At 32.9% G+C, this 11,940-nt stretch overlaps 1 protein-coding gene across 1 annotated transcript; it reads right to left on the bottom strand.

Annotated features, from left to right (window-relative positions):
* Positions 1 to 1,058: 1,058 nt before the first annotated feature.
* Positions 1,059 to 8,753, bottom strand: LOC110707770 (protein LIKE COV 1-like). The gene is made up of 7 exons (XM_021885819.1): positions 8,421 to 8,753; positions 6,505 to 6,557; positions 5,448 to 5,557; positions 3,158 to 3,325; positions 2,950 to 3,047; positions 2,085 to 2,211; positions 1,059 to 1,548 (listed from the first exon to the last, which is right to left on the bottom strand). The coding sequence occupies exons 1-7, from the start codon at positions 8,562 to 8,564 to the stop codon at positions 1,451 to 1,453; spliced, it is 798 nt and encodes a 265-aa protein (XP_021741511.1). The 5' UTR covers positions 8,565 to 8,753; the 3' UTR covers positions 1,059 to 1,450.
* Between the last annotated feature and the right edge of the window lie 3,187 nt (positions 8,754 to 11,940).

The raw sequence follows: 11,940 nt of genomic DNA, 5'->3' as shown, positions 1-11,940 counted from the left end.
AACCAAGAAGAAAGGGACACGATTGTTGGAAAAAGGAAGGAATATAGTTAAAGAACTTCAAGAACATAGAAAAACCCTAGAAACCTAGGCACCGACTCAAATTTTTGAGAGAGAAAAATTTTGACCTGCTAGCTTTGTTTGTGTAAAAATGGAACATACATGTTACACACACATATTTGATTCAAAACAACATTAATGTGCGCTTGGTTAATTATTATTTATTGGTGCAACACAAGATCAAAATTATCGATTACAATCTATGATAAATGGAAAATATAAGTGACAAAACACTTTTTTTTTTTTTTTTTTTTTTTTTTTTTAAATTTTAAGTTTACTTAAAATGAGCAACTTATCTCTTTATCTCACTCCCTGTCACTATTAAAATGTTTGCACTTTGCACCAATAAAAAGAGGAAATTTAGAATTTCCATAATTATGGATGTTAACTAACTTAGTTGAAATCTTCAAGACCTGAGATCACATTCCTTTTTACATCACTTTCCTTGCAACTCTCTTTCCTCCAAAGAATTGAAAGAAATAACCATAATTTTCTTTCTTTTTAGGGGTAATTCAAAATTAAATCCTCATTATTTTCCTCTCAAGAATAATTTAATGGAATAGTCCTAATCAATTTAGCCTTGTTAAGTATGCAAAATTGAGAAAATATTAAAGAATGACAACCCAAACATGATGCGTTTGTGAAAGTAAAGATCGAGATTTAAGTCGTTTCCTTTATGTCTTAATTATTCCTTATAACTTTGAAGCAAACTTCATGATTCACTATTTTCTAATATACTTTCTAGTAAAACCATCCTTGAGAGGAAAAGAAAGAGAACATAATTCTGAATCATCCTCAATATTTCTTTCATTTTTTAGTATAAAGGAGCTACAAGGATACGATGTAAAAGGGAAATTTTTTAGTATAAAGGAGTTGACATCCACAATTATAAAAATTTCTACATATGCTTCTTAATCTTGGAAAATTTTGATTAAATAGGAGTTTTATACAAAAGTAACAACATACTCCCTCTTCGTGAGTAAATAGTAACATTAGTAAGATACACTGCGTACCATCTTCGGAAGGATCAATCTAAATAGAATCGTTACAATGTTGTGTTGCCTGAGCAAGTTACCAACATACAAACAGAAAACATAGAAGTTAAGCTTGAACAGAAACAGAATCCTATAGTCAGGTAACATCGTGCTTCTGGTTTTGGCAACGCTCTACATCTACATTGTACAAAAAATAGATAACGTATCGTATTCCCAAAAAAAAAAAAAAAAGAAAACCAAACACAACTTCAAAAATAATTTAACACTAATAATTGGTCTTCCGAAAGATGAATATAAACAGGTTGCATTGCATTGCATAGTACTTTCCCATACATTGAGACTTTCTGGTTAACTATCTACTTAACAGACAATCTATAACCTAAACAATACCATCAGTCTCAGCTTCTGTTGGATCTTACTCTGTCGATATGGCCTATATGTGTATCCAATGTTGAAAGGATCTGCGGCATAGACATGCCACCAGACACTACAATTTCTGCAAGAACAGAACGTAAAGAACACGTCATTAGAGTGACTCATAGATTGAAGTTCAAACATAAAATCATATTGCTTTGAGGATTATGGGACATGATTGTTTAATTTGATACTCGAATAAATTTCAAATGATACTCTGTCCTTAAAATGATAAGCCACAAGTTATTGGGGGTCATGGTCATGTTACTCAGTTAATAATTTTTGATATCTCTCAACATTTTCAAGTATCCTTCATCATTTTTTTAAGTCTCAGCCATACCAATGTAGTTTTTTTATACGATTAACTTGTTATAGGTATCATTAAGGGTGTATATGGGAACTCGGGAAGTTACAAACCTTAATTACAAAATTTTTAAAAATTAGATGGTGTATGGAGTAAGAGTAAATACAAAGTGAAAGGTATTGGAATTCCATTTCACGGCATAACAGAACTAATATAGGTCATTCTGCTAATTCATCCCTATTGCTATGCTACCGTTCACTTCAGCAGATTATCTTCAGAAAAGCTAAGACAGGAAATTATGCAAAAGCACTCACCAATTCCTTCTCGAACTGATAGGTTTGGTCTGATTACATCCCTTGAGTTGACCAGAAAGATATCACCAATGTACAGATGGTTGGTGGGAACATAGACACAGCATAAATCCTCTTCCCCAGAATAATTCTGCCATATAATATACATGAAGTGAAACCATATATCAGCATGAATCATTTGGCAATAATCCAGCACAATTAAAACCATTTACTTTTTCATATAGGATTATAATTACAACAGATGGCATGGCAATTTAACATCAATATGCAGATTAATATTGATTCGTACTCCCTCTGATCCTTTTTGTTCTTCCCAACTTTAACTTATTTTGTCTCACAAAAGAAATTCAGATGGGAAGAACAAAAAGGATTGGAGAGAGTAGTAGTCAAGTACGGAGTATTTATCTTGTCTTCAGAAAAAGAACCAAACAATCTGCTTCAACATCATCCCTATACATTCTTCCCCATCTTCAATCTGATTCTCAATCACTATGCAGTGGAATGTGCTACCGGAAGAAAAAGGGAGTTCTTCCCAAGCATCAATGCCTGGCTCACATCTAGCTATGCTTTGACCCTTAATTCTAAAGTAAGTCCAAGGATGTGACACGTTAAACATATACAGTAGCATGTATGTCATTTAATCATTCATATCCACAAGAAGGCAACTTTACACTAACACATACGTCTCTATCAGTTAACATCACTATCAAACAGGCTCCATCATTCAGATTTCAAAAGGCTTGGTCTTTGGGCACAATCTGTAGAACTCACTCTCTCAAGAAAAAGAGATAAGAATACAAAGAGAACATTGCGAGTGGAAAAGAGAGACATAATTAATGCAACGAGCTCCTTATTTTAACGTGTGTACCTGCAGAGTAACAGATGATGTGATGAACCCAAAAGCATATTCTCCAATTCTCGGATGTCTAATGATGGCAACTTCTTTGAAGGCCTGTGTGTTTTGGTCTGTATAAAGTCAAGAATATTCATCAGTGTGCTTACGGATATAATCATACACAAATGAGCAAGTTATTCACAAACAAAAAAAAAAAAAAGAAAAAAGAAAGGCAGTGTACCTGGTGATATTGCGGAACTAATTTGCTTTGAGGCATTGTAGATGTGACGAACAAAAGGCATCCTCTTAATAAACCACTCACCAAGGCCTAAAACAGATGCTCCCAACCATGAAGACATGAACACACCCACCAAGAATATGAATGCTATTGAAGTTATGAATCCCAGGCCTAGTAAGAAGAAAAAGAAGTAAAACAGAAAGAAAAGTATATTAATATTCGAGTACTTGATCTGACCATGAGTTCCCAAACAACCTTTAAACTCATGAATGACACTGTAATGCTAAGAAGCCAATTGATATCAAACCACAAAATAAAACTGCAGCATCAATCAATCCAGAAGGCATATAGTGATAGCATTATCTTATGATGCAAAGGTAACAAAATCCACCATATAGTAGTGACCAACAAACTTCACTAAATATACCTCCTGGTAATGTACTCATTATACAAGGAATTCTGCAGCCTTTACTCTGAGGCTTCTGAAACAGACTTCCACAAAATCAAATAAAGTTTTTAAAAAGAGAAAGATAAACTAGGAAAAAAAACTAGGGTAAACAAACGATTTGATTATATGTTAAATTCAAATGAAAAATGTATACAGGACCACAGAGGAATTGTGGCAAGTGACTAAACTTGACTTCTGATAGTTATGAAACTATTGTGACGAGGCAACTGTGGCTTTAATCAATAAAACTTACCCATTTTTCAAACATCAGAGGTAGATAGAGGGATATTGTACCATGTAATAAGAAAGCTTTAACGATTAAAGTAAGAAGGAACACAAACCACTGGATCAATACTATCCAAGAAATATACTAGGTAATTTTCTATCATGGATTAGTGGGTAACGTATGTCCGGAAGTTGTGAAATGAGCACTTTGAAGCAGTGGAATAGGCATGTTCATGTAAGTAAATGAGCATTTATACACAATCCAATAAGAATATGCATACGTGCATTGAGAAAGTAAGATTTTGGATCATGTGCTAAGGTATAAACGAAAATGTACCTAGTAGGAAAGAACGAGAGCCATTAGATCAACAGATTCAACACAATCCAAAGAATAGGATTCATCACGAATCAAAGTACATGCGTAGCTAGCGAATGAGCGTTTCAAGAATGAACACATCAAAGTAGTGAAGTAGTCAAATACTCAATGACCACTTTTTTAAGAAAAAAAAAAAAACGTCTTTAATTGAGCAGTGAAAAATCTGGTGGGTTGTTTTGAAATAAAATCTTATTGTGTATGTAATCTGTACATAATTGTTTATCTACTTTATGAATATAAATTAATATACACGTCAGGGGATGTTAAAGGTGTTTCTGAAAGCATTGTAGTGATCAAATGCAGTATTAAATTAATCAAATCACAAAATTTACCACAGATTATTTGGACAGTAGAAATATAGAACTACAGATGGTACCCTATTCATATTCATATATTCAAATTTTATGTCATTATCATTACCTGAAATATACATCATTTCAAGCATATACATGATATGCAAAAACACAGACTTAAGACATCACTTGAGCAGTTGGAGTAGAAACTCATCATGGCAAGAAAGCATAATAGAGGGCAAAGTGAAGGGTAAGGCCCTGTTCTTTCCTCCATTAAAAAATGATATTCAAAAAGTTTTTTCAATAATTAAAAATAAATCTCAATCAATAAGATTAGTAACTTCAAAGAACAAATATAGCAGTGAATCACTTATCATAAACAAAGTCAGCTTAACTCAGTAAAATACAGTTTTAATTTATTTTTTTTAATCAAGCTCAGTATAAATAATAAGGTGATGAGATAAGTGACTAATTACACTAATTAATACCTCCTCCGGTTTTTTTACTTGTCACTGTTTGACTTTTACACTATTCACACACTACACTTTGACTCGCTTTTTTGATTTATAGATAGATAAAGATACGATAAAACATAGTTATGTAGGATCTTGTTTGAATCATCGCGATGTATATTTTACTAATATCCACTTTTTATAATTTTACAATGTTGATAATTAGAGATATTAATCGTGAAAAACATGCGTTGGCAAGCGCGATAATAGAAAGATGTCAACTAAAAAAAACGGAGGAAGTAATAAATAAATCTTGCATTCCACTCCTTAATGCAGAGTCAATCCTTCAGCAAGATAATCATTTGCCAAAGACTCAATTTCAATTTTGCTCCACAAAAAAATAGATTGAATGGGAAACAAAAGCCAGCTGGTTACTATAACTTTGCAGTTCCCATCAATTAAGACAAGGGAGCAGCGCTAAACAAGCATAAAAGCTTACCAAAAATATCAATTCCAAGTTGAGCATAGATAGGAGAGAAAAACCCATCCACAAAATGTATGAACCACCAGGTTACGTAGAAAGTGACAGCTATTGGAAACAGGATGACACTGCAAATCAGAAAATAAGTAATAGCATCAGTACTTGAAGTCTTTACGATGTCAAGAAGAAGGGATCAATACATGTTCAACTAACTAAAAATACATATACTCTAAAGTGATATTTATCCAAGTAAACTAGAATCAAACAGCTGTTTCAGTAACTATCATACCTATTTAAAATTTATAATTAAACAACATAATGTAACAGGTCCTGCTATAGACAAGGCATAGTTTGACAGTCTAGTGCTCAAGTGCATGGCTCATAATTAACAAGAAAAAGAAACCATAATGCACAAACACTTGTCGAATACAGGCAGCATAAGTCCACATATATAATGACATGGGCTTATTTGCTCCAATAATTATATGTTGAAAGCCCAACATAATTTTTTCTCTCGAGATGTTACAACAGTCTACAGAAGCCTCTTATTCAATATTCTTCAGAATTTTCTAGTACAGAACATTCTAGTAACTTAGTAAGTCCTATGTCTCTGTCTCTTCTCTCAGATATCAATCTATGTTAAAGCAGACACTTTTAACTCTCCCAAGGTTTCAGAAGCATGAAGTTCCTGAGTCCTAAACCAATGTATCTGTCTTTTAATATTTGTACAAAGCACCTTCATTTTCAACTCTCAAATCGCACAAGATCAATATAACTCCATTTCTTAACCTTTACAAACTAATAGGAGTGGAATATATATACCAATGACATGGTAAACAGAGCATAATCAAGAATAAAGGCTTGGAAAGTAGCCATGAACCTAAAAGCTATAGGTATCCATCAAGAAATAGAGGTTTTGTCATAAGAATAGTCTTGGTGTTGAGTTATATAATATTAAGTCGGTTATAACTAAAAAAAAAATCTAAAATAAAAGATAGAACAAGGAATAGACTTTGGCAACTTCACTCCAGCAGAGTATACAAGTAGTATTGAGACAAAGCAAAACATAACTTACCATCCAGTCATAAACTTCTTTGAAGCCCAACTTCTGATTATTTTAGAAAAAGTCTGTGGAGTTAAAATACAAACGGTATCAATTATACAAGATCAAAAGAAGATCAGGTGACCATATTGAATCAAACAGAAGGCAACAAAAAGGTAAAATGGTTACATCAGCAGACCAATTCTATTCACCAAGTCCAATAGCTACTTCATTATCATTAAGGGAAGACAGACCTGTGATAAACTTAACCCCAGAAACCAAAACATTCTACTATGAAGTAATTAATAAATTAGTGATATTATCACAATGCAATTAAAGCAGCACCTTCTGTACTAGAGAGTAACTCACTATTTCCTACAGTCACCTTATCCCAAATATTACAACTCAACATGAAACCACCAAATGCTTGTCACTCAAGCTTACAACAATAAACAACTTCCAACACCAAGTACTAGGTCATAGCCATCCTTTTTTTTCTTTTTAAAATATAGACAAAAGTCGTGGTCATCGTTGATCTCCTGGTGTGTATATGTAAGTCTGAGACATGCATTACCATGACTGTGAGGAACCAAAAGACTTTTTCTACTCTCAAAACCCATCAATTACAGACTTACAGTTGTTATACAACAATATTTCTAAGCAAAAACCAAAGTTCTAAATTTGAAACAATTAGGCTTTATTAGAGTTGGGAAAGATGGCTATAAGTGAGCTAGAGTTCATTAATACCAATAACTTAAGCTATTAGATAGAGTCTAGGCACCTTGTAATTACTTTCTATATGTATCCCTTGTGTAATATGTCTTAAACACAGAGACAGGAAACTAAAAAGGAACACCCTTCAACAAAATCATTATCAACTTTGAAAAAAAAAAATATATTCTCTAATGCTCTTCATCCTTTTACTTCCCTTTGCTCTCCAAACATTTCCAATGATATACCTCCATCAAAAGCAATAGCTAACTGTGCTGATTTGGCTTCAGTGATCACTGCCAAAGGAATTGGAGGGATAAAGAGAGTAATCTCCATACCTCTGATGAATGGCAATGGTAGTCAAATAGCGGAAGAAATAAGAATTGGAGTACATTTCCAATATGTAGCTCTTATTTAAATCCAAGAAAGTAAATGGCAAAGCTCAGCTACCAAAGTCACCATGAGGGTTAAGAACAGCTAAACAAAACTATATGATGACGAAATATTGAAACCACCACAGTTCAAGGTGCACACAAATTTGAACTAAGGATTGAGCTAAGCCAATATTTCCCTACGTAATTTACCACTGTACCGCTTTAACAACTGACACTATATGAAGATGAAATTACCACACTTCAAGGTGCACCGAAATTCAAACTCGGGTTTTAACCAATAGGTCCAATACAATACTTCCCCTATATTGTACAACACTAAGTGCCTCTCTAACGAATGACACTCGCGAAAACCATATGCTCATTTAACCAATTGCACTAGCTTCCATGAGTACAAATCAAGATATACCCACTGCAATGAGAGGATAGAAGATCAACAAATCCTTGAGCTATTGAATTCTACTTCAACCCATATAATATCTTATACCAGACCAATAATTCAATATTTCAAGCAATCACACAAAGATAGAAAACTAAAAAAGAACAACCAGATCATAATCTATTCCCAAACATAAAATCCTTCCTATATCACACTATTATGATGATCAAATCCATATATCTAAACATTCCCAAATCAATAAAATTCAGCAGAAATACAACAATAATCAATCTCAAACTTTTAAAAAAGCTTAACCCACTAATTGAAACCTAAAAAAAGCCCAAATATACCAAAATCATCAAGGATAAACAACAAATTGAAAGAACCCCATCAAAATTGAAGAAAAACCCATAAAAATTGAAGAAAAACCCAGATAGATCGGACAAAAAGGAGAGAGAAAGAATGACCTCTCGACCAGTATGGGAAGATGAAACAGAAGGGCTAGGTTTAGCAGAATCATCATGATTGCCGGAAGAATCAGCAACTGGAATGAGGAGTTCCCGATCTCTTTCTCTACTGGAATTACCCATGGTAGATTTGTCATCTCCCATCACTAATTTTGATTTGTGTGCAGAACTCTGCAACTGCCCCCACCTCAATTAAGCTGGAGTTCTTCAAAGAATTGACTCAGTTGCTTTTTTTGATGAGAGAGAAAATTGGGAAAGATGGTGCTTCAAATTAGCAAAGTCAGTTCTTTCCTAATCTTCTTGCCGCTTTTCTTTTTTAAAAAAAACAAATTTATAAAATTTGATTTGTGTCTTGTGTGGCTATGTTGCCTAATCTATATCAAATTATCAATATATGCCTTGTTAACAAAAATTAAACTTCATTCGTTTCTTTTTGTTTGTCATATGAGGTAAAAGTATGATTTATATACACAAATTTTCACATGATGATTTAAGGTTATTTCAGGGGTTATTTGGTCGGTCAAGGGTTACTCGGTCGGTCAAGGGTTACGTATTCAAGGGTTGCTCGATCGAGCAGGGGTTACTCGGTCGGGCAGGGATTACTCTCAAACAGAAAACGCGCTAATTGACTGAATAACTCCAGAATAAGTAACTCTCAATCGACTGAGTAACCCCTAAATAAGTAACCCCTGAATAAGTAACTCTGGCCACACGATGTGGCCAGCCACACAGAAAAAGCATCGTTTATGATAATGTAAGATTTATCTTGATGTATAATTTTAAAAATATAATTTCTTATAATTTTATACAAAATTTTATACTATATAGTCGAATATATTGATGATTAAACATATACACTGAAAACTGTGTAAAAAGACAAATTTAACAAACGAAAAATCAAAGGGAAGTTATGTATCTTTCATATCATATATTCCATCTATAAAACTACAAACCAAGCATGCTTGATGGAGTTGGTGGAGAACTCACCTTGTGACTAGGAGGTCACTAATTTGAGCCCCACCAACCACAAATGCTTGGAAATAGGAGGATTCCCTTACCTCCCCCTTCTACTATCAAGCGGTGACCGATCTTGTGTTTGGAACAAACAAAGCAAGCAATCCAAAATTTTATATATTTATTTATTCACTTTGTATTTGATGCTTTTTAAGAATCCTAATTAAAAGCATCTCCAATGGCAATTTAATTGTCAAATTAGATTTCCATATCACATAAGATTTCAAGCTAATTCCTTTTTATAGCTAGTTTGTGCCTCAATGATTAACTACAAGCTTGTTATTTAAAGGAGCCTCATATTCTTAATTAGTTTTAAAATTTAAATTTATGAATTACCGTTTTCCTGTCTTTAAGAAAAAATTCACAAACAAATTAACTTAAGACAATCTAATTGTATAACTTTTCCTCAAAAAAAATAAAAAAAATCTAATCGTATGATTTAGCTCTAATGGTCAAGCTAGTAGTTAGAGACTTTTGTTGATTGCAAGCAAGTCGTTAGTAATTATTAAGATTTTATGGGTTAGTAATAAGCCCCTTCACCTCATTTTTTAAAAGGAGTAGGAAGTTAATTTTACTTTGTCAATTTGAGCTTTAAGGTTGTAATACTTTGAGGGGACAAATCAGTACAAACTATGTCATTAGAACCTCTAGATACTCACCTAGCTACAATATGAGCTAAGGTGTTGGGTTGTTTGGCAATCGACGAATGACTTTTGGCTGGTTTGCTTGGTTTGTTTAACCAGCTTGAAGTATTAGTTGTATGGATTGATTGTTTAAGTCAGTTGTTTATAAAAGTGTTTGACAACATTAGTTGTGCTATTAGCTATTTATTAGTAGTAAAGTGAACTAACAAGCCAAAACCAATAGAAAAAGCTACTCCTATTGGCAGCCAAAAGCCCACAACCAAACATATTTTTTTTTGGCTATTTGACCAAAGCTATAACCCAAACAAAAAGCCAATTACCAAACACCCTATTATCCGTTCTTTTAGGACGGTAAAAGACATTGGGAGACTTAGCAAATATCCTCATAAATTAAGTGAATTGGAGAAAAACTCACAACCTTTTTGTTCTTGATTGTCCTATTTTTCATCTTCGACAATTTTGTTTTCTTAACGTGTGTTTGAAACACACGTTATAAAAGCTGTTTATACATCATGATAGCTTAATATCGGTTATTATCATCTGGATTTTGAGTAATTTTATTGCGATGAAAATAATAACAACCTTCGAAGAATAATGAAATGAAGATTTAAAAATGGAAATTATGCCTTCCAAACTCCACCTGTTATGACCAAGCAAATAAGAGCAATTATTCAATTGGAATGTGCTGAGTTGTCATGATATACTGACAACTTGAGGAGGCGGCTGTTTTTTTCTAACTCATCACATTTTATTACTGCATTTTTTTTTCCTAGTACTCCCTCCATCTAAATACATAGTTCATGTTTGTATATTTTCACGTTATTTAAGAAATGAGAGGTAAAAGTGGATAGAGTATATAAAAAAAGTTGAAAAGTACCATTACAGATAAAAGTTAGAGAGGAGAAAGTAAATGAAGTGTATAAAAAGATGAAAAGTACAATTATAGAGAAAAGTTAGAGAGATAAAGTGGAAAAAAGTACAAGGTCTTTAAAAAAATCAAGGGTAATTTAGGAAGTACAATAAATAAAGTTAAAAAAATAAGGGTATAATGATCTTTACATACTAACCAAAAATAGAAATAGAAACATCTTAAATCTCCAAAATAGGAAAGCAGAAACTATATTATGAGACGGAAAGAGTATAAAAAATCGTTACTAATTGATGGTATGCACAAGACCACAACCACAATAATGGTCAAGGATCGGAAATAGTTTGCTTTGTTATATTGACTATTAAGTCAAAACATATAGCTCTAATTTTGAATAGTATCAAGTATTCTGGAGCAATATTAGGGGTACATATATTTCAAACTTTGAAAAAATCAACAATCTTATCACCTTAAAAAAACTGCTTATGAGAAAATTGAGATTATATCATATATAACTTATACTGGTAGTAAGTTTGGATAAGTTGTAATAACTCTAATAAGTGATGTTTAAAGTCAATTTTCAACTGTAATACATTTTGATGGCTCAACATTCAAAGTAAACATACTTAAAAAAATGCAAGCAAAATAGTTTTTCTTCATATAATTTTTTTATATAAAAATTAAAACACATAATAACCACATTTCAAGGATATGAAAAGAGCCAAATTCAAAATTGTGGAATAGTAGAGCCAGCCATGCTTTCTCACTCTTTCCTCCCTCTCCCTTCACTGCTATACAGCACTGCCCTACACCCCCCTCCCCCCCCCCCCCCCCTTAATTGACCCATCACGAGGTTGGCATTAGTATTTGTTTTAATGAATTTCCCTTCCAATCGTACTATTATTACTATAGTTCGTTAGAGTGTGACAATCTTTTGATTCAATCAGTTACAGTGGAAAATATAAAATGAACATTTTAATAAGGTAAATCGACT

This window comes from Chenopodium quinoa, unplaced genomic scaffold (assembly GCF_001683475.1).
Source record: "Chenopodium quinoa cultivar QQ74 unplaced genomic scaffold, ASM168347v1, whole genome shotgun sequence".
NCBI classification, from domain to species: Eukaryota; Viridiplantae; Streptophyta; class Magnoliopsida; order Caryophyllales; family Amaranthaceae; genus Chenopodium; species Chenopodium quinoa.
This window is presented reverse-complemented; position numbering and strand designations above follow the sequence as displayed.